At 43.3% G+C, this 23,745-nt stretch overlaps 1 protein-coding gene across 5 annotated transcripts in view; it reads left to right on the top strand.

Annotated features, from left to right (window-relative positions):
* JADE2 (jade family PHD finger 2) overlaps positions 1 to 23,470 on the top strand; it is a 290,477-nt gene extending 267,007 nt beyond the window's left edge. For all 5 annotated transcript variants that reach the window (XM_060240452.1, XM_060240456.1, XM_060240451.1 and 2 more), the window contains 2 exons: positions 5,500 to 5,628; positions 21,852 to 23,470. In XM_060240452.1, coding sequence (XP_060096435.1) covers positions 5,500 to 5,628; positions 21,852 to 22,741 — 1,019 coding nt within the window. In that variant the 3' untranslated portion in view covers positions 22,742 to 23,470. The remainder of the gene's footprint in view (positions 1 to 5,499; positions 5,629 to 21,851) is intronic.
* Positions 23,471 to 23,745: the final 275 nt, after the last annotated feature.

Below are 23,745 nucleotides of genomic sequence, written 5' to 3'. Positions count from 1 at the left end.
TATTCAGATCCCAGGTCTAAGAACTGCCATATGAATTTAACCCATTTTGATTTTGAGAACAACTAAGGACTGAATAATGAACAAATGCACCACTATCAGCCCCCATAGATTGGGGCTCGTAATAGTAGCTAGTGGAAGAAGGAACACTGTGGGCCATGCATTGCTCAGTGTATGCTATAAGACTTTTATGTCTGCGCTTGATTCCTGGACACAAGGGAAGGAAGTTTGCTTTTTATTTAGGTCCATTAGAGAAAACAGTGAAATTGCTTCATCAGCAAGTAGTTACTCTATGGATTATCACTCTGCCAGGCTAGCCTTGTTTGGAATTGCAAACCTCCATGATACTAGTAGCCTTTGGAAACTGGTTGAGAATCCCCAGCACCTACTGAATTCAGCTGGATACATGCCACATTTTATAGAATCACTGCCTTGGATAAGACAGTATTAGTTTGAATACTATTACATGGCATGGCATCTTTTCCCAATGGAATGCCATTTTTCAGACTGACGCAAAATTTCTTTTTACCCTATTTCATTTTCTCATTGCACAATAGGAGAAGTGTCTGTTTCATTTATTACTGACCCAACTATAGCTATTAATTACTCTGTGCTATGACAGCTAATGAACAAACCTTGGTGAATACATTTGACAGCTTTTGGAAAGTTGTTACAAAGTTGAGCTTGATGGTTTTATTCTGCCTCAGATGAATACTCATTTCAGCAAGCGGTACTTCTTAAGGCTGGAAGGATCTGCCAGTTTAAATGCACAACTTTTCTATCTATCTGTCTTCTGTGAATTGAAAAGTAAACCCCTAGCTGTCAGGCTTTAAAATGCAGCTGTTTCTTTTGACAGGCTTCCTTTTCAGAAAGGGTAACATTCATATTGCTGTTTGGAAGCATTGCTCTGTCTAAACAAAGCCATATATTTTATTTGTTAAGTCAAGTGAAAAATGTGTCTGCCCTTCTCCAGTTAGCTGGCAGGAATTGAGCAAACATCAGTTTTGCTTTTCTTTCCTCCTGGAAGTCGGTTCAGTGCTTAAGAGAGAGAAAAAATCATTGATTGGCATGCCTGAAAATGTAAATCCTCTATAAAACAATCATAGTGATTTATTCAATAGTTACCCCCAAAAGGCCTAATGGGTTTAGAACAATAGTTCGTCAGTTCCATTTTTCTTTCTCTAAGAGCAGCTACTTGTGGAGATGTAAAATAGGTTTGTAACAGCTTGACCTACTGATGTGTACCACAGGGTGACTCTTGTATTTTGCTCTTGATAGTTTTCTTTCTAAGGAATGAAACAAAGTTAGAGTCCAGTGGCACCTTTAAAAACGACAAAGTTTTATCAAGGTATGAGCTTTCGTGTGCGTACATACTTCCTCAGATACATTGAATTGGAAGGTAACAGTTCATATATAGCAACAGAACTGTTCACTTCCATTTCATTGTATCTGAAGAAGTATGCACACACACCAAAGTTCATACCTTGATAACACTTTGTCAGTCTTAAAGGTTCCACTGGACTCTTAACTTCATTCTGCTGCTTCAGACCAACATGGCTGCCCACCTGGATCTCTGAGGAATGGTTAGAGCTACTTCATTGGGGAGGGGCAATGGCTCAGTGGTAGAAGGGAAGGTTCCAGGTTCAGTCTCTGGCAGCAGGCACTAGGTGATGTAAAAAACCTCTGCCTGAGACCCTGGAGAGCCACTACCAATCAGAGTAGATAATACTGACCTTGATGAGCTAATAGTCTGATTTAGTATAAGGCAGTTTCATGTGTTCAAAATACCTAACAGTGGATAACTTACTTAATTGCTGCCTACTACCATCATAGTAGTAGATGAAGCTCAAATACTTTGGTCACCAAATGAGAAGGAAGCACTCCCTGGAGAAGATCCTGATGCTGGGAAAGACAGGAGGCAAAAGAAGAAGGGGCCGGCAAAAGATGAGATGGCTGGACAGCATTACTGATGTGACTAACACAAATTTGAGCAGGCTTAGGAGGATGGTGGAAGACAGGAGGGCCTGGCGTGACTTTGTTCATGGGGTCGCAAAGAGTCGGAATACACTGTACAACTGAACAACACTACTATCATAACATGAAAACAGATAAGAGGCTACCTGGGATGTCTGTTGAACTGTAATACTGTTTATACACCTATCGGTATCCACCTATGAACCATATGCTTTTTCTTTTTACAAGCCACTGTGTCACTATAATACTTAAAGCCCTAGCATGGCCAGAGGCTCTCTCAGCAGGGGAGGGTGACTTGTTTAAGATCCCGGCTGAACATTTGTCTCCCTGCTGCTGCATAAACTTAATGCCTGGATGCAGCCACATAAGAACATAAGAGAAGCCATGTTGGATCAGGCCAATGGCCCATCCAGTCCAACACTCTGTGTCACACAGTGGCAAAAATTTTATATACACACACACACTGTGGCTAATAGCCACTGATGGACCTCTGCTCCATATTTTTATCTAAACCACTCTTGAAGGTGGCCATGCTTGTGGCCACCACCACCTCCTGTGGCAGTGAATTCCACATGTTAATCACCCTTTGGGTGAAGAAGCCACAGACTTGAAGCCACAGACTTGAGCCTTTTCATATGAGCTGAAGCTCTTAGCCCTGAGCCTGCTTGCGGGGAGGGTGGGACACAAATAAAAAGTATTATTATTATTAGCCCACGGTTTGCAGCCTGTGCTCCTGGTGGGGTACCAGACCAACCTAGGATAGTTGATATATCTTTTGTTTTTGTTTGTTTTTCTGTATCTTTATTTAGACCGTGTTTCTTTCTTTCATTTACACTGATATTTTTGTAAGTAATTTGGGGGCTCCACTGAAGAATAAAGTAGAATTATAAAATGCTCCAAATAAATAGCTGCATGAATTTTTACATCCTATTTTACCTTATTAGGAACTCTTCTTGCTTATGAGTCCCTGTCAGGATTTTTTCTACTTTAGTAGAATGCCATGTTTCCATGATAGAATGTTCACTTTGCATGTAGAAGCTCCCGAGTTTTGTCCCCATCATCTCCAGTTAAAATTATTGTCAGGGGTCAAGAAGAAGAGGAGGAGGAGTTTTGCATACCCACTTTTCTCTACCTTAAGGAGTCTCAAAGTGGTTTACAATCACATTCCCTTCCTTTCCTCACAACAGGCACCATGTGAGGTGGGTGGGGCTGAGAGAGTTCGGAGAGAATTGTGGCTGACCAGAGTTCACCCAGCAGGCGTCATGCGGTTCTCCAGATTAGAGTTCACCACTCTTAACCAATATACCATGCCCATCAACCTCTTCCCTGTTGCCAACCAAGTGTTTTTTGAAGGTGCATGGGACCAGCTAGGGCTTTTGCCCAGCAGGGGATTTGTTTGGCTTTGGAGATTTAATTGGGTGTTTAGATTTTTAAAACACTGTTTTGGCAGCCGCTGTCTCCGCAATACTAGGATCTTCACTGTGTGACGAAAGATAACCTGTGTCTGATTCTGACTCCTGTGGCAGCCAAGGAAAAAAAGAAAGACCAGACCCTACCTGAGGTCTTGGAATGCTGCCAAGTTGTTATAGACAGTACTGACCCTGATAGACCGGGAGTTAATACAATTCATGTGTGACTTCATGGGATCAGTGCTCAGCCTCCTTATATAGAGTAGTTCTGTCTTGACCCCCATGATTTTCAACATCAACATGAAATCACTGAGAGAGGCTTCCAGTTTGGGATGAGTCCTCAATATGCTGATGGAATTTAGCTCTGTTTCTCCTTGATGGCAAAGCTAAGAGTGGCACAAAATTTTTTTGAGCTTTCTGAGGGCAGAAATGGAGTGAATTAAGGTAAATACGTAATAAATTGCAGTTCAATCTAGAAAGGAAGGAGAGATGTTAATGGTGGTGAGTCTAACAGTGTTGGCAGATAGTTTATACTGGAGATGGTGACATTCCCTTCAAATTGTCAGGTGCATGGTCAAAGGTGTTACTAGAAAAAGTGCTTTTACCTGATTAAGATGCTTTGCCAGTTACAGCTACTCGCAGAGGAGGATAGTCAGGCTACTGATACATGTCAGGGGTGAAACATCTGCAATATGCTCTTCATTAAGTGACTTTTGAAAACTTATCTGGAAACTTCAGTTATTTCAACATAAAGTTGGTGGTTTATTGTGGAATTGTGCCAAAGGAAGCATTACAACAGCACAAAACTGCATGGCCCCTGATTTGCTCCAGGGCACAATTCAGAGTGTATGCTTTTAATCTTTTGAAGCTCAAAGTCAGGGGTATCAAATTCATTTGTTAGAAGGGCCGGATCTGACACAAATGGGACTTTGTGGGGCTGGATCTGTATGTCATAAAATGTAATGTGAGATAGCAGAGATATAAACTTTGTAAAGGACACAGATAAACACAATATAAGATATTATTTTTTAACTTAAAATACAAGCACGCTTAAAACTCTTGCAATATTTTGTTTAAAATGGAAAGGGGGATTAGTGGGATTTGACAATGCAATTTTTGAAATAAAACATCAAGAAAAAGCACAAGGATCACAGCAGAAACTAAAAATATAAAATGCTCTGAGCCGTGGAAAACAATGAAATAGCATTGAAAGCTCCCCCCCTCACCCCAGTTTATTCAGATTGGCAATGGGTCTCCAGTGTAATATCCCCCTTTGGCTGTGGTTTCCTAGGTTAGCGTACTCACTAGGTCAGATCTATTCAGCAGAGACAAGCTGGCTTAAAGCATCAACTTTTTATTTGCAAGGACACAACTCCAGGAAGCATGAGCTTCAACTGGCTATAGGAACACTGAAACAGTACAAAGTTGCAAGGAAACACTGAAAAAGACAAAATTGCAAGGGAAACATGGAATGGATTTTCCATTAAGGTTTCTGGACCCTGTTATCTGGCCACAGAGACCTTAATGGAAAATCCATTCTGCATTTTCTTGGCAGCTTTTTTTCTTGTTGCAGTCAGACAAGGAAGAAAGCAGGGAATTGAGCCATGCTGTAAAGCTCTACATTAGACGCTTCTTAGAAGGCTGCTGCCAGCTAAGAGGGCTGAGGGGTATAGCTTAAAGTTACAGAGAGTTCATGATCCTGCTAAGAAAACTGACATGATATGAACCCCATTTGCCTGGAATCCAAGAGTTCCAGACCATTGACTCTGAGGCATTAGCTTGGTTTATCTGAGTATTCTGGTGAACCAGTTCAGCAGTTTGAGCCTCCTGTTAGCGAGGAGAAAGTTGTTCTGGGTTCACTGGCACTTGATCACTATTAAGCATGTACATGGTCTATGCATATAGCATCAAAAAAGCAGTCCCAAGTAGATATTGTCAGAAATAACCCCCAGTTTATTCATTGGGGAATATCCCCAGAAAAATGCTCTACCAACAGACATTATCAAGTTTCATCTAGGAACCTCTTTGTTTTTCTTATATGTTCTAAATTAAACCTTGGATTGTTTTACTAATTTATTAAATAATTAATGATCTATGCTTTTTTTTAAAAAAAATGCAGAGCAAACTGGGAGGAGAACAAAGGGAAGGAGAAGTGACCCCCCCAAAAAAGGAAGAGATGATAGGAAAAGCAGTCCAGAAAAGAAAGAAAATAGGAAATCAGGGAATGAGTTGGTGCTGCAACAACTGGGTAAGTTTGGAATTGAAACTGCCACTTCAAAGCCCATGGAGTGGCTAAAAGAGTTGCAAATGATCTCCTTCTGTGGGTTGCAGAAGTTACAAAACATAGCTAAAAATGTACAGTAAAAATATTCCCACATCCCAGTCCTACTCATACTTTACTCAAATTATTTTAAAAGCTATTTTTACCCCTCTGCACTACACTTGCACAAATCCTCATCCAGTACCAGCAGGACACTGTTCTGTCCTTGATATGAACAAGAGAAGAGGGAATGTGTGGTTATGCCTTGTTTCACCATGGGGAGGGAGGAGTTTCAGTCCTGCACAGGACAAAAGACCTTAAAAGATCTGAATATTTCTTTTAAAATGTACATGAAGGCAACAAGATAGGCATTCTTTAAACATGTTTTTAAATCTGTTCCTATATGCTTTTAAAGATTCTGGATGTTGAGTTTATTTTAGATAACAAGTTACAGTTTGGCAATTGTGTGTTTGTACTAATGACATTTCATTAAGCTGAATAAAATTGCAAGAATGACTCGTTCCCCAGTCCCACACATAGTCTTTGCCAAGTTGCCCACCACTGCCCTTGCCCACTGAAGTGACAGGAGCAAAACGGGGGTGGTGAGGGAATAGCATTGCACAACGATCTAAGCGTTCCCCATATCTCTATGGTTTCTACCATAGAATTTTGGGAAGTTCTATAATGTCATGTGATACTGTTTCCCCACCCTCCTCTCTCAGATGCTCCTACCAACCCTCTGGTGGTATACTCGTTTCCATGCACACAGTTTTCAGACATGCAGCAATAGATGGATTTCATCCAATATTATTTAAAAACAAAGTTGCTTTAATTGTAGATTAAGACAGGTAACATATTTCAATGAATAAAATAAGTGAATATGTTACTGTTATTGGTCACTTTTAGAAAATAGTTAGGTGGATGTTTTTGCATTTAAGTGGTACAGTGGAAAATTGCCCACCCCTCAAAAATGTATTTATTTAATTGTTAGGTCGCAAAATTATATACTTAGGTTAGCAAGTTAGAGGAAATTCTGTTGCTTACAACTGCTGGTTTATTTTGCAGGCATTATTCAGTAGGCATCCACACAACACAGCACATTTGGCAATTGAAAGAACAATGGATGTTGTAGTTGGAGGAAGAATCACTTTTTCCTAGCAATTTTCTAGTATGAATGCTAGAAAAATCGTTATCCCCACAACCAGAGCACTTCTCTGAGGATAGAGGTCTGAGTAACAAACAACAAAAGAACAAGCAGCTGTGCAATTTAATGTGCGAAAAAACATCTGGAAAGTTCCCCAGTTATGAGTGGATAAACAGAAGAATTTAGTCACCAGTAATGGCTATGTAAATAATTTGTAGTGCTTGGTAAGACATCCTGCATCCTACCAATAAAGGACTCTTTTTGTAGTGCCTGTTTTAGTCAGCCAGACAATTTTAGAGAGGCCTTAAACATTTTTGTAGTTACCATCTGCTATTTATTTTAATATGCTGCCTGTTCAAAGACCAGCTCGAGGTGGCTTACAAATAAAACAGTACAATAAAATCAAAGTACAATAAAACAGCATCAAAACACGCCATTAAAATCATAGTATAAACATCTGCCGCAAAGGGCAAACATCATTTTGGTTTTGAAAAAGCTGGGTCCAGAACTCCTTCGGTTCCTTGCAGCCATGGAGTGGCTGTGGGAAATGGCCTTTAAAAGATAAAAGAGAGCCCAAACAGGCTCAAAACACTGCCACAAGGGAAGAAGGGCTCCTGCCTCCCACACCCTCAAAGCCATTTTATTGCTCCAAAGCAGTACTGGGGCAGGGAGATTTTGCTGCTCCCTGTGCACAGAATATTCCATGCAGGTCAGCAAAAATCAGAATATAACTCTCCCCACCCCCAAGAATTGTTTCAGCACAGGAAAATGCGGCAAGGGGCAAGGCAGGTGGCATTCCAATGCCACTATGGTGACATTCCAAGACCACTCAAGCTCCCACATTCTCACCCAGACCCATCTCTTAACTCAAGTGTCTAAAGGTAAAAAGCACTGGGTCGTTACTGACCCATTGAGTGACATCACATCACAACATTTTCATGGCAGACTTTTTACGGGGTGGTTTGCCATTGCCTTCCCCAGTCATCTACACTTTACCCCCTGCAAGCTGAGTACTCATTTTACCAACCTCGGAAGGATGGAAGGCTGAGTCAACCTTCAACCAGCCACACTGTACCAAATTGATTGCTGGTGGTGAGGATAAAGAATTACTGGCACACATGTTGAATTCATGTGACAAATTGAACTGAGTTGTTTTTATCATAATGATCTTTGTCAGACTCCAAACTGTACATCTTCATGTGTTACTATATTAAAATCTATGTTTAGCCGTTGTGAAACATTTGATGCAGGTTGTAAGCAGTGCAGTTCACACTGAGCTCTTACAGATCCACCATACTTAACTGAAGTGTGTTCTTTACATCTCTCATCTCTAATGTCACGTGTTAGTCTTTCCAGAACAAAATTTGACTCCAGTGGCACCTTTAAGACCAATAAAATTTATTCAAGGTGTATGCTTTCGTGTGCACGCACATTTTTCAGATACAGTAAAATTGAAGTTACCAATTCCAGTATCCAGGGGCAGATTTAGATGAAGAGAAGCCCTAGGCTACTCCATTTGTGAGGCCCCTCCCATCCCCCACCCTCATGACTAGAAGAAAATGGAAGAGAGTTATAAACAAAATTGAGTGAAGCCAAGGATGATATCGGGTATTTAAAATTCTGCAATTCACAATTTCTCCTGTAAAGGACATAAGATGTTATTGTTAAATACCATTGTGATTGAAAAAAATGCATAAATGTTAAAATTAACACTGAAAAACTTTTGCAATAATTGAACTCTGTAAACCTTTTGTGGAATAAGTATTAATTTTTAGGAAAATGAAGTTGTAATGTTATTCTTAAAAAACAAAAACCTTGAGTTAACAAATTATTTTGCCTGGGAAGAGAAAATAATATGATCATGATTACCTGACAGTATGGCACTTTTAGAATCTTCTTTATGTTGTCATTAAACAGTCAGTTTTAAAATATATATTAAGAAGTAAACTACAACCATCATATACAGTACGATACTAAACATATTTTTTTCCTAGCCTTCCTCATAGCAGAATCATCCAAAACATCAAAATTTGTTTGTCTAAGTTTGTCACTTCCAGTGTACAGAATGCTTGGTGCAGGCAACCTCTCTTGAGATATCATGGTCGTTAATTCATTTTTAATTCTTTTAAGTCTTGAAAAACTCTCTCCTGAGCAGTTAGTGACCATAAAACTTAAGAAATAGCCGCAAGATTGCTTCCACGTTAGGAAAGGCCATCTGAATTTTTTCCTTGTATATAATTTGATAAAGGTCTGTATGAGACAGAGTGCTCTTCTGCAAGCCCTTGGCTTTGTCTCATGTACAGGTGAAAGTGGAAAAGTTCATCAATAAGTTTCAGGTCAATATCGTCTGGATAGGCTTCCATCAACAGTTCAATACCTTGCTGAATTTCTTGCTTAGATGCTGTCAGATTAGCAAGAATGGAAAACAATTGTGCAACAACACTGTACACAGTACTTCTTTTTAAATTGGCTTCAAGTGCATCTAATATAGGAATAAAGGATTTTATCCTAAACTTATCTCTTGAAGAAAGTGCATCTAAGGCATCAGGTGCACTTCTGTCATTTCTTTGCCGTTCCCTGACTCTTTGTCTCCTTGATCTGCAGTTAACATTTGGCAAGGTGACTTTTGCTTGTTTCTCAAGCTCATCAAAATCTTCTCTAATTTTCCTTTAAAAATCTAGAAGTGAACTGTACAAACTTGCACAAGAACTCAGTAACAGGTCTGATTTCTGAAGGGCTTTGGTGACCTTGTGAAAATGACCTAGCACACGGGTCCAAAAATGCAGCATAAACACAAATTTCCAGTTCTTCCATTTTCTGCAAAAGATTGTCAGCTTGAAGCCTGGTCTCCCCCTTCCCATTAACGTCAGAGTACGAATGACTGAGGGCATCCGTGATAGCACTGTAACTTACCAAAACAGCTTCTGTGGCTTTTACATCTACGTCCCACCTAGTGTCTGATAAATATTTAGGCACTTTAGACTGAGGTGGCAGAAATGATTTTAGAACTGCCCATCTCTTTGTGGAGGTTGAAAAGAAGGTATAAATTTCATTGATAATCCCAAAACAGTTCACTGCATCAAGGCAGCAATCCACAGCTGAACGGCCCACCAGATTTAAAGAGTGTCCTGTGCATGGGATAAATCTTGCAAATTGGTTTTTTTCTGATGCTTTTTTGCTGCATACCATTGTACTTGCCAGCCATGTTGGCAGCGTTGTCATAAGACTGCCCACAGCATTTTCTAAAGCCCATTTCAAGCTCAGTAGTGAAACAGTTGAACACTAAATTAGCCACGCTTTCTCCTGAGTGGTCTTTTAGCTCAAGGAAAGTTAAAAATCTCTCAGTATCATCTTCAGGTGATACATATCTGATAATTAAAGTCAACTGATCAGTATGTGAAATGTCAGGAGTGGAATCTACTAAAAAGCTGAAATATTCAGCCTTTTTTCACATCAGAATTGCAGCCTTAACTTTTTTGCCATGAGTTGAATCATTTCGTCACATAGAGTTTTTGTCAAATAAGAGGCATTGCCTGATCCAGAATGTCCATACCAATTGATATGAGCAAGTAAAAATGGATCAAATTTACCACTAGTTCTAAAAGACCAAGATAATTTCCATTATTTGGAGATCCAAAGTGTTAATTGTCTCCTCTGAATGGTAAGCCTCATTCTACAAGAGTGCATATTACAGCAGTAATTCTTTCCATGACATGCTGCCAGTACTGCTGTTCTGCTTTTATTTGTTCCCCTAGCTTGAAAGTTAACATTTGCCCTCACTTCCTTGTTAGGTAGGCCAACATGGCATTCTTATGCTTCTCTGAGTTTTCACGAGTTTGGATAAGATGGGGTTTTTGCCAATCATCGAACCCTTCAGTAGCTAAACCTGTGGAAGAAGATGCAAGGTTGGAAAGAGCTTACAAACAAAGCAATAAATCTGGCCTTTTGAGGGAAAATATACAAGCCACTCTCGGCTATATGTTTCCCTATTTGCTTTTGTTGAATAAAACAGAGCTTTTGTGCAAAACCTGGGTTGCTTTTTGTACACTCGCTTGGAATTTGAAAATGGTCCACAATGATGCAGAACTTGAGAGGAACCCCTCTCTACCCAATAGGATACTTCCTCATGTGATAATTCTGACCACAAACCAACATCTGTTACAGCAGATCTATGTTTGGTATTATCTTTATCTGCATCTGGAACACCTTGGACTCGGCCTATCTTAACAGGTGTGAACTGCAAAATCTGACTATTTACATTATTTTCTTGTGGCTCTTTAGCCTCCCCCTGTCCAGTATGTGACTCTTGAATTAGTTCTATATTTTCAGTTTAAGCCAGAATCGTGGCTGCTTCCTCATAATCAGCTTGCCGTTCCACATCCTGCTTCACTGTTTCTCTTTCAGGGAGGTTTTTGTCTGGTTGCATGCTAGTACTTGGCTCAGGCTGGATAGCTTCTCTGCTGGCTCTTGTTGCTTCAATGAGTGGTTGATGCATGAAAACAGTGATTGGTCTTAACTTCATTACCATGACATTTTCAAGTCTCTTGCACTTGCTGGCACCACTTTCACATCTTTTACTCATGCTCACATTAGAATCTAAAAATAAAAAGTAAAATTAATCTTAAACTGGATAAACACATGGATCAGAGATCCATCAGTGGCTATTGGCACAAGGTATAGATGGTTGCTGCTGAAGGGTTACAGAGTTCAGTTTTCCACTGTGGTGAAACGGGTGCCCACCCTCAGCCTTGGGGGACTGATTAGCTGCTTTGTGTCTCGTGAGCCCTGCTTCTCCTTCCCACCTCCTTGGTGGGCTTCTCTCACTCTTCAGTACCTGCCACCACTCATTGACTTCCCTATGCCTTTCTTGAGGGGCAATGAGACTCCTCTGGCTGACTCCTGGGGTTTGGAGATGAAAACCCCTAACTTTGGGTTTCTCCTGGAGGGTTGGCACCTGCACATTTTTCCCTGCCAGAATCCTTCTTAAGGCACTGGAAGTGGACTGAGCGGGGGAGACTCCGTGGTCAGAGTAACTGACTTGGGTTTTAAACAACAAAGATTTTATTGACTATTTACAAGTAACAGGATTTTAAACACAAAAAGGCGCTTTAAAATCAAACACAAAGGAAACACCACCAGGCACAAATAAAATAAGACAAAACACAGTTCCTCTGTCCCTGAATTGATCTCTATACTTATTTTCCCTCGGGATGAGGTTCAGTTACCAATCTGCACCTGGCCTCCTGCCTTCTACAGGTAGTTCTGGATCCCCCCAAGGATCCCTTCTCAATGCAGCCTTCCCTGATCCCCAAGGCCTCTCTCTGCCTGTGGGTAATCTGCAGCAAGAACCTCCTGGCCTCTCTTAGGTTGCAGGATGTGTCCCCCCCCCCCCCCGGTTGGCTGGAGCATTTAGATCTTCTGACTCCACCCCCTGGCTTTCCCGCACTTTTTGGCATAGAGGCATCTGGGATTTGTAGGCCTACCCTGGAGTTTAGCCCTACTTCCCAGGGTGGGTGGCCATTTTAACTAAACTAAACAACCTAAACTAGAGCAAACACAACATGGAGTCTATTCTGTCTCATCCCACAAGCCAACCCTATAGCACATCATTTTCCAATCTAAACATTTTCAGAAGTTTATAAACTCCCGAAATTGCCAAAAGGATTAAAAATAATTTTCTCCAAAACACATGCAATTAGGAGGATTGAAAATAATGCAAAAACATAGGTTAATAATTAACCATAATTTCTCATCTAATAATTTCAGCAGCAGCAAACACCAGGCTCCCATCCAACAATCAATACTAGCCATTTAAAAGAGCCAACTACCAAAAAATGTTATATAAAATAAATATGTAAAACTTTGATTAGATTCTGCAATGGCTTTAAAACAATCTGCTATTAATGTATGAAGCAGTGTTGTTTGGATTTATTGGCATGACAATTGACACCATCAATATTTCTTTTCATATCCAAGAAGTTCCGAGAAAGGGGTTGCAGGTGCATGCTGCAGGCACCGACAGGGCTCTGTGAAGTGTGAAAGTTAGACTCCCCTGCCTGGGAGGGGTGAGGCCAGTGCCAGTCACATGTGCTTGCTCTGTTCAAGCCAAGGAGGAGGGAAGGAATGGAAGGGACTTGGGAGAACTTGCTTGCCTGGTCTATCTGCCCCAGCTAGCCCCCCACTTGCACTCTCCCACTGATTAAAGTGCAGCATGTACCACTACTGACCTGACCCTTGAGCTGGAGAAGGCTGTGCAGCTGGTTGTTGACTCTGGGCTGCTGACTCTGGAGTCCTGGAGTCTCTACTCTGAATAGTGGCACCAGGGACCTAGAAAGGGAAGGGCTTGTTAGTCCAACCCCTGTACAGTCTCATCAGGGCCAGCCTTAAGGCAGTTGGAGCAATTTGGCCAAATTGGGCCCCACAGGCTGCTCCTAAGGGGGCCTCCACAACAGGGCAATCTAGATGGATTTTATTTATCTCTCTAAGATTCTGCAGACTTTGGCTGTGAACTGGGGCCCCACAAAAAATTTCCAGTTGGGCCCCACTGGCTGGCCCTGAGTCTCATAGCTGCTGGGCCCGAGTTGCCCTGCCCTCGCATAAAGTCTTGGGTTTGCAATTTTGGGAGAGGGGGACTGCCTACTGAAAGGGGGCAGGGCTGTGGAGGCCCCCTAGATTTAGAGGCCCTAGGCTTCAGCATACTTGGCCTATACATAAATCCGGCACTGCCAGTATCCCATCTCACACTTAGCAGAGTGCACCTTGGCTACACACTAAAAACGAAGCAAATATGGACCAAACAACATACCAAGAAAAAAGCTGGTTCACTTTCATGTTCAGTTGCAGTGATATCAAACAAACCAGTTTGGAACAATCCATGAATCAGCCATTTTTGGAACGAATTACAATTTGTGGTTCGGTTTGTGCCCATCGCTATCTGTCACTCTTTCAGCATACTGAGAACAAAAACTTCTGTAGAATGTAGCCAAGGTACACTTTCCTAAGTTTGATACAGGATACTGGACTAACTAACCAGTTACTCCCAACAGTGTTGGACTGTATTGAGTTGAGAGTTTTATGTGACTCCTAGTAGTGTTCTGTTATTTTCTCTTTTGGGCCTGGCTTCTAACAGGCTTTCTCTGGGTATTGTTCTGGCTTTGTTAATCTGTTTCTTGGCTTCATCAAGTGGTCTGGTGACAGAGGAGACATAACACTGCACAACCAGTCACCTCATCTTAAAGAAAAGGATGCTATTAATTACCTCCATTCTTAAAAGAAGACAGATGGAGCATAACAGGATCTCAGTTAATTACTCTAAGCATTCCACAATTAAGAAGGGTACATTTACACATAAATCTTCAATTTTGATAAATTTATTTGTTTCATTATCTTTTCCCCCACCAGCCCATAGTATATCCAAACACATGGTGACCATATAAACTAAGCTTGTTATTCCTGTTTGGTTCTTGCATCTGTTAAACATCTTCAGTATAAGAACATAAGAGAAGCCATGTTGGATCAGGCCAATGGCCCATCCAGTCCAACACTGTCACACAGTGGCCAAAAAACCAGGTGCCATCAGGAGGTCCATCAGTGGAGCCAAGACACTAGAAGCCCTCCTACTGTTAACACCACCACCCCCCGGCACCAAAAATACAGAGCATCACTGCCCCAGACATAGAGTTAAATCTATACCCTGTGGCTAATAGCCACTCATGGACCTCTGCTCCATATGTTTATCCAATCCCATCTTGAAGCTTTCTATGCTTGTAACCGCTACCACCTCCTGTGGCAGTTGAATTCCATGTGTTAATCACTCTTTGGATGAAGAAGTACTTTCTTTTATTCATTCTAACCTGACTGCTCAGCAATTTCATTGAGTGTCCATGAGTTCTTGTACAGTGAGAAAGGGAGAAAAGTACTTCTTTCTCCATCCCATGCATAATCTTAGGTTTAGGTTTATTCAATTTATATCCTGCCCTCCCCATCAAAGCAGGTTCTATCATGTCACAGCTCAGATCTTCTTCGTGGTCTCTGTGCTTCACACTCATGGAATGAAGCACCAGCACCGATACCCGATCAGTAACTCCAAAGTCTGGGATTTTTCACTGCCCAACCCCGGTAGGCATGCACGACAGCCCCAGTGTGCATGCCCACCCAGTGGGCGCAAATATCCTGCCAGTTCCTTCTTTACTGCCATGTTGGATAGACTTTCTTTCGTCACTTCCGTCGGTAGTTATCTACCTTTTCCTTCTCCGGGGTTCTCTTCATTTTTCTTTGTTTCTTCGTTCCTGTTAATATATATATATATATATATATATATATATATATATATATATATATATATATATATATATATATATATATATATATTAGAGACTATTAGTTGGTTGTTTCAACCCTTCGGGGTTTTTCCCCCCGCTCTTCTCCCGCCATCCCTGTTTATGGAAAAGCGTTGGGGCTTTTTCAAGAGGTGCCTTAAGTGTGGGAGCAAGATCCCGTGGACATTCTCTTTGTTTGCTGTGCCTTGGAGAAGGTCATCGGGTGGAATCTTGTCATCTCTGCTCGAAATTTTCCAAGCAGACGAGAAAAAAACGAGCGGCAAGACTTTCGGTGGCGCTGGTAAAATCGGCTCTTGCACCGCAGATGTTGACATCAGCGTTGACCGGCACTTTGATGGCCACCCCGGCATCGATATCAGTTCCGGTTTCGTCGAGCCAACTGACCCAACCATTCCAAGGAGCCAACCGCCCCCACAAGCGTTCAGGCTTGGCATCCCAGTCGGAACCATCGACCCTGGCCAAGAAAGCCAAAGAGGCCCGGGACTCTCGCTCTGCTGAGCCCAGGAAGCGTAAGGAGAAAAAGAGGCACCAGCACAGGCAGACCCTTTCTCCGCCACCGAAGGACCCAGCGATCATTTCGAGGGAGCCTCCGGAGAAAATCCTCGCTTCACCGATTCGACCGAAGAACCCCTCAGGTCCAACGGAGGTTCCGCAGACTTCCCTTTCCAGCTCCAACCAGGAGGTCGACCCTATAGAACAGTCAGCAGACTCAAAGGAGGGCGGCGATCCTAGCTCGGCATCGGACTTAGAAGAGCCGAGGGATTGCTCGACACCGATGATGCCCTTGATCAAGCCTGAGAGATTTGGGGAGCCTTCAGACCCTTTTAGACGTCCTCATCCTCTGCCTAACTGGGACCCGCGACCATGGGCTTATCCCTTTGGGGGCTATCCCTATCATTCGCCATACCCTTCGTACCCTCCTCAGAACCCAGACTGGGATCAGCACTCAGAGGCCTCACACCACTCTAGAGTCTCGGCACACTCTCCACCAGGTCGCCGAGGTTCATCGATGCCAACGTCAACCTCAAAGTTGGTCAGGAAGCCGGCACGCTCCAGTGATCCCGATGTTGAGAAAACCTCCTCGACTAGGATTGCCGTTGACACCCCAGGTTTACCATCGGCTGAAAGCATATCTTCATCGCCATCGACCTCAGATGACGATGGGAAAGAGCAGTCGGGCCATCAGCAGAAGGGATCGTCCCCAGAATCCAGAATAGCTAAGGATCTTCCAATCTCTCCTTCTGAAGAAGCGAAGTCCTATGGGAAGCTTATTAAAAGAATGGCACATTCCTTGTCTTTGCCTGTGGTCCAGCCTCAACTGGTCATTGACGACACAGTCTTTGACATTATGCAGGACACTTCCACAGCGGTAGCCCTTCCCATTACTAAGGTCATCTTGCAAGCTATCAAAGATCCTTGGTTCAAGTCTGCCTCAACCCCTATCTCGTCCAAGCATATGGATCACATGTATAGGATCCAGGAACAGGGCGCCGAGTTTCTCTTTAACCATCCATGCCCCAACTCTATAGTAGTGTCGTCTTCGTCCAAGGCCAAGAAGACCCACGCCTCGCCTCCAAATAAAGAGGGGAAGAGGATTGATACTTTTGGCAGGTGTTTTTATTCTGCGGGCACGCTTGGAATTAAAATGTCTGATTATTCTGCCTGCATGGCGAGATACCAGTATTCCCTCTGGGAACAGCTCTCACCGCTCCTAGCTTCTCTGCCTGAAGATAAGCACACGTTGGCCAAAAAGGCCCGGGGGGGGGGGAATGCTCCTGGCAAAACAACAGCTGCAGGCTTCAAAACATATGGTGGACACTGCAGCTAAGACGCTTACCTCGGCCATTATGTTGCGTCGTCATTCTTGACTTCGGGCCACCACTCTCCAATTTGACACAAGATCCTGGGTCGAGGATCTCCCTTTTGAAGGTGAGGGTCTCTTCAGCTCTACTACGGATGCGGTCCTACAAGAAATGGACAAGAGCATTAAGACGTCTCGTAATCTGGGAGTACCTTCATCTTCATCTCGCCCTGGCAAGTCTCATCCATAGTCCAAGCAATGGCCTAAGAAGCCCTACCACACTAAATTCCCTGAGAGTTCATGGAAGCCGCGTACGGGACAGCATGAGGCCAAGAGTTCCTTCGCTGCAGGAGGGAAGACTAAGTTTTCTCCTTTCTCCTCTCACATGGAAAAGTCTAAGGCTGGCAGTAATCCTAAGCAGGGATTTTGACTTTCTTCCCCCCCCTCCTCTGGGCCCCCGTTCTTCCCCCCCCCTCCTCTGGGCCCACCCGCCCCTACCGATTTCTGCAAGCATGGCGGCAGATCACCACCGACAAGTGGGTCTTGTCCATCATACAGGAAGTTATGCGATAGAATTTGTTCAGCTCCCTTCTTATTCCAGATTGGTGATCACACACCCTACAGCGGTTTTACTGGAGGAAGTTCAAAATCTGTGCAGCAAGTGAGCAATAGAACCTGTTCCCGATCATCTCAAGGGTCAGGGGTTCTACCCCAGGTACTTCACGGTTCCCAAGCGGGATGGTGGTCTTCGTCCGATCATGGATCTGAGGGGCCTGAATGAATTCATCGCTTATCAGAAGTTCAGAATGCTGACTCTACAAAGCATTCTTCCACTCATCAACAAGGGAGATTGGATGACTACCCTGGACTTGAAGGATGCCTATTTCCACATCAGCATCCTCCCCAGTCACAGGAGGTTTCTTCGGTTTGCCATTGGGACGCACTGATTTTCAATACCAGGTGCTCCCTTTTGGGCTCTCTACAGCCCCCAGGGTCTTCACAAAGACCATGGTTGTTGTGGTGGCTTACCCTTGTCTCCAGGGTATCATCCTTTCCCCCTACATAGACGATTGGTTGGTGGTTGCTGTGTCCAAAGCTTCTCTCAGAGCGCATCTGCCAGTGATTCTCAGCCTTTTGAGTGCGCTAGGACTTCTGGTGAACGAGAAAAAGTCTCACCTGATCCCAGCGCAAAGAGTTCAGTTTATAGGAGCGATTTTGGACACCAACCAGCACCTAGCATTTCTTCCAGATTCCCGAGTGTTGAATATCATCTCCCTGGTTCAACTCCTTCAGGCGGTGAGATGCGCTTCTGTTCTGCAGATCCAACGTCTCTTTGGTCTCATGGCGGCTACTACCAATGTTCTGCGCTTCGCGAGGCTGAGGATGCGAATCCTTCAGCTCTGGTTCATCAGGAATTACAATCCGGTGAGAGACCTCCCATCCAAGATTCTGCAGGTTCCTTCGCTGTGCTTCGCTCTCTGGATTGGTGGAGGATGAAGTCCAATCTTTGCGGAGGAGCTCCATTTCATCTCTCCCTCCCCTCACTAACAATTATAACAGATGCATCGCTGTGGGGATGGGGAGCACACCTTGGAGATCTCTACATAGGTGGCCCATGGCCCCCACCAATGGCTCACCATCATATCAATTTCTTAGAGCTCATGGCAGTCCATCTGGCCTTGAGGTCGTTTCTACCCATAATCTACGGTCAGACCATAGCTGTGATGTTGGACAACACGACAGTTGTCAGTTATATAAATCATCAAGGGGGGACTGTGTGCGTTGGCAATGCAGCTTTGGGAGACCTGCATAGCTTCTCAGACCTTCACTGTAACCACCCATCTGCCCGGGGAGCTCAATGTTTGAGCGCACTCCCATCACAAATGGGAAATGAACTGGAGATGCCTTGAACCTCTGTTCCGGGAGTGGGGTCATCCCAGAATAGACGTCTTTGCCATGGCAAACAATCGGAAGTGTGAACAATTCTGCTCCAGAGGGGGGACGGTCTTCTACTTCCGTGGTCGGGCAAGTTCCTCTACCTTTTTCCACCATTGCCTCTTCTCACCAGAGTGCCTCACAAATTGGCCCAGAAGCGTCTGGAGTGCATCCTAGTTGCTCTGTGATGGCCTCGACAGTCTTGGTTTCCTGTCCTCCTAACCATGGCAAGGGGGTGTCACAGCAAGTTTCCTTCGGAACCAGACCTCCTTTTGGCTCAAGGTGGCTGCCTGTTTCACCAAGACATCCCTCACCTCAAATTGACGGCTTGGAGGGTCAGCTTCTAGAATTCTCTGACAGAGTGCAACATGTTATGTTGAACAGTAGAAAGATGTCAACTCGCCGCTCCTATGCAGGAAAGTAGTCTAAGTTCCTGTCTTTTTTGTGTGACAAGGGTATTGATGCACGTTCTGCTGGTCTTGAGTTTGTGTTTGATGGACTTAATCATTCCTTAATTCAAGTATATCTGGCTGCCATTTCAGCTCATCATGACCCTGTGGATGGCGCATCTGTTTTTACACACCAGCATACAAAATGTTTTTCGAAGGGTCTTCTGTGGCTTCACCCGCCGTCTAATGTTCCCCCTCCTGCTTGGGATCTGACACTGGTCCTTGACCGGCTCTCGAGGCAGCCCTTTGAACCCTTGGCTACCTGCCTGCTGCATCTTCTAGCCTGGAAGAGGGCAGGTGAGCTAGTGGCTCTGCGGTGTGATGCTCCATACATTTCTTTTCAGGACGATGGGGTGTCCTTGGCCCCGGACATCTCGTTCTTCCCTAAGGTGGTGTCTAGTTTCCACCTCAATTTCGAAGTGTTTTTGCATATTTTTTACCCTTCTCCTTCTTCTGCAGAAGAGAGACGTCTGCACGCCTTGGATGTTAAGAGGGCATTGTTGTTGTTTTTCTGCATCGCAGCAAGCCATTTAGGAAGGATCCCAATTTATTTGTCTCCTATGCGGCCCTTAGGTTGGGCTTCAAGATCTTTGCACAGAGGCTTTCTAAGTAGATCATGGAAGCCATTAAACTCTGCTGCCTGTTGGCTAAGTGTCCCTTGCCAGGGCCACTCCATGCGCATTCCACTAGGGCTATGGCTGCGTCCTCAGCGTTTCTGAAGGGTGCTTGGCTGCAACCTGGGCATCTCCTCATGTCTTCATGCGACATTATGCCCTGGATGTCTGGAAGCATCGCAGAGCACAGCTGGGTACCCTGGTCCTTCAAGCCGCTACTTCTGCATAACCGCCAGCTCCCTCCTCCTGGTAAGCCTAGCTTGCTAATCTCCAATGAGTGTGAAGCACAGAGACCACGAAGAAGATAAACAGGTTGCCTATCTGTAACTGATGATCTTCGAGTGGTCATCTGTGCATTCACACTACCAGCCTTCCTTCCCCTCTGCTGCTGGTACTTTTGATAGGTGGCGGCAGAAAGGAACTGGCGGAATATTCACGCCTACCGGGTGGGCATGCGCACTGGGGCTGTTGCACATGCCTACCGGGGTTGGGCATCGAAAAATCCCGGACTTTGGAGTTACCGATCGGGGATCAGCGCTGGCGCTTCATCCCATGAGTGTGAAGCACAGATGACCACTCGAAGATCATCAGTTACAGGTAGGCAACCTGTTTTTGTCATTTCCCCAAGCTAAAGAACCCCAAGCACCACCTCCTGTGGCAATGAATTCCACATGTTAATCACTCTTTGGGTGAAGATGTACTTCCTTTTATCTGTTCTAACCCAACTGCTCAGTAATTTCATTGAGTTTCCACGAGTTCTTGTATTGTGGGGAAGGGAGAAAAGTACTTCTTTGTTTACCTTCTCTATCCCATGCATACTCTTTTAAGCCTCTTATCATGTCACTCGTCATTTCTCCAAGCTAAAGAGCCCCAAGCGTTTTAACCATTCTTTATAGAGGTTCCAACCCTTTAATCATTCTAGCTGCCCTTTTCTAGACTTTTTCCCAAAGCTGTAATATCTTTTTTGAGGTGTGGTGACCAGAATTCTACACAGTACTCCAAATGAAGCTGCACCATCAATTTATACAAGAGCATTATGATACTGGCTGATTTGTTTTCAATTCCCTTCCTAATAATCCCCAGCATAGTGTTGGCCTTTTTAATTGAAGTTGCACACAGTCTCAACATTTTCAGTGCGTTATCTACTATGACTCCAAGATCTCTCTCTTGGTCAGTTTCCACCAGTTTGGACCCCATTAACGTTTATTTATATTTAGGATTTTTGGCCTCAATGTGCATTACTTTGCACTTGACCACATTGAACCTCATTTGCTATGTTGACGCCCACTCACCCAGCCTTGACAGATCCCTTTGGAGTGCCTCACAGTCCTCACCACTCTGAACAATTTAGCGTCATCCACAAACTTAGCCACTTCGCTGCTTACTGTCAACTCTAAATAATTAATAAACAAGTAAAAAAACATCGGACCCAGTACTGAGCCCTGCGACACCCCACTGCTTATCACCCTCCACTGTGAAAATTGCACATTTATACTCATTCTGTTTCCTATTAATTATCCAGTTTTTGATGCACAAGAGGACTTGTCGTCCTTTTACCCCATGACTATTGAACTTACTTAGGAGCTTTTGATTATGTTGTATGCTAATTTGCTGCTCACCTTCTACCTATATGTATGAAACAGTAACTTCATTTTCACTGTATCTGAAGAAGTGTGCATGCACTTGAGAGCTTGCACCTTGAATAAAACTTTGTTGGTCTTAAAGGTGCCACTGAACTCGAATTTTGTTCTGTTACTTCAGACCAACACAGCTAGCCACCTGAATTAGTCTTTCCAAACTTCCTTGTCTGCTTGATTATTTCACTATAGATATTTACCTGCCCTTTAAAACTGTATCTAAATCTAAAGCAAAACCATAATGAAAGACTCTGACTTTTAAGGAGTTTGTACTTTGTATTCCCATTTATAGGTTTGCCACCTTCCTTTCCCATTGATGGGACCTTCTTCAACAGCTGGTTGGCTCAGTCTGTACAGATTACCACAGAGAACATGGCAATGAGTGAGTGGTCTTTGAACAATGGCCACCATGAAAATACCACCCCTGGCCTCTCTGAGGAACTTCTACAAGATGAAGAAACTTTGTTAAGTTTTATGATGGATCATTCCTTGAAGTCCCCATTGAAGCAGAGTGAAACAGCAAAGAAAGCTAGAAGTAAACTGCGCACACACACTAAGAAAAAACTTGCAAGAAATGGCTTGAATACCATCTTCAAAAGTCACCAAGAGGATGATTCAAATCAGTGGACTAATAATGTGAATTATTTGCCAGATGACACCACACAATCTTTATCCCATGATTTAAGAAACAAGGCAGAGAAAGGTATGGACAGACTTCAGCCAGAGCGCAAAGGGATGTGTGAAGCAAAAAAAACATCTAAAAAGGGTTCACATCCTGCACCTCCTCTTCCAAAAACAAAGGATTCTCAAGCTTCCCAAGGTCTGATCAGTAAGCTAAGCAATGATGAGGAACCAGTGAAATGTCTCCCATTGGATCCAAACTCCCTGGTTAAAGTGCCTGATTCAGTAGGTAGTCCGAAAACAGTAGTGAGGTTCAAATTACCAAAACAAGGCAGAGGGATTCGAAGATCACAGAATGAGAAAGCTGACATGGTTAATGGACCTCCAGGAAATGAAAGATCAAAGGTGATCTTACACCCTTTTGACAATGAGACTGATGGCTATTTTTCAGATGCAGAAATGAGTGACTCCGACACAGAATCCAGTAGTGGCAGAGGGCACTGTAGCCAGTTAGATTCAGGAAATGAGGATAATTTCAGAATGAGTATTTTGGCATCCTAATACACCAGATAGACCAGTTGCAACAGTTCATTGAGGCCTATATCAAGTTTTAACTGCCATGTCCCCCTTTCTTCCTGGTATCATAACTGAGAATTTGTTTAGTTTTATTTTGTTTTAATTTGTATATATAGTTTTGAAATGAGCACTGTTGTTTTTCCTCTTCTCTATATGCCTGAGAAACAGCTAAAAGCTTCATTGACTTTAGAGTATATATACTGTAACAGTAGCTAGCCGTTCTTAGTCAAGACCTGCATATCCTGGTTAAATGAAACGCAAGCATGTGCATTACTAGGAACTTGTGCTTGCTGGTAGTGAACAGGACATCCTAGCATTTTAATGAGAAGGTCTGAGATTGCCAGTATCTATTGTTCATGTAGGGATGACAGTTTTATGGGCATTATTTAAACTAAGCAAGTAGATTTCATGGTCTGCCTGGTGTTATTGCCTCTCTTTGGCAGATTGTAGAATGGGAGGACTACTACGGTAGCCAACTATATACACAGAATTTAATAGAAAAGTAAATATATATGTTTTTGTGCGTGTGTCTGTGTGTATGCACACGTGTGCAGAATTTGTCAGCGTGCATGTCTGTGCGCATACAACTATGAAGTAAAATAAGCGATTATTTTTTAAAGAAGCACAACAAGCTTATTTGAAGAAAGCACTTAATGGGTGGAGGAATACAACATTGTATTTATGGTCTATTAAATCCTTGATTTTTCTTTCTCACCTCTCCAGTTTGATCAGAGTCCGTCCAAGGGGCCAAGAACCAAGACTTAGCCCAGTCGCTCCAGCAGTCCGCTGGGCAGCACTATAAAACACTCATCCAAGCCTCTCAGTAGATAGAGAAGAAATACATATCTGTGTTAAAGCTGCTCTGCTCTTTTATCAGTGTCCTTCCTGAGTAACTTTTGGTATTATTTATTGGTATAACCTAACCTTCAGTTGTCTGAAGAAATTTCCATAATTTACTCAGGTTGATGGCAGTAGCCTTTTACCAAAAC

The sequence above is a fragment of the Heteronotia binoei genome, chromosome 5 (assembly GCF_032191835.1).
Source record: "Heteronotia binoei isolate CCM8104 ecotype False Entrance Well chromosome 5, APGP_CSIRO_Hbin_v1, whole genome shotgun sequence".
Taxonomy (NCBI): domain Eukaryota; kingdom Metazoa; phylum Chordata; class Lepidosauria; order Squamata; family Gekkonidae; genus Heteronotia; species Heteronotia binoei.
Note: the sequence above shows the minus strand (reverse complement) of the source record. Positions and strands in the feature narration are given on the sequence as shown.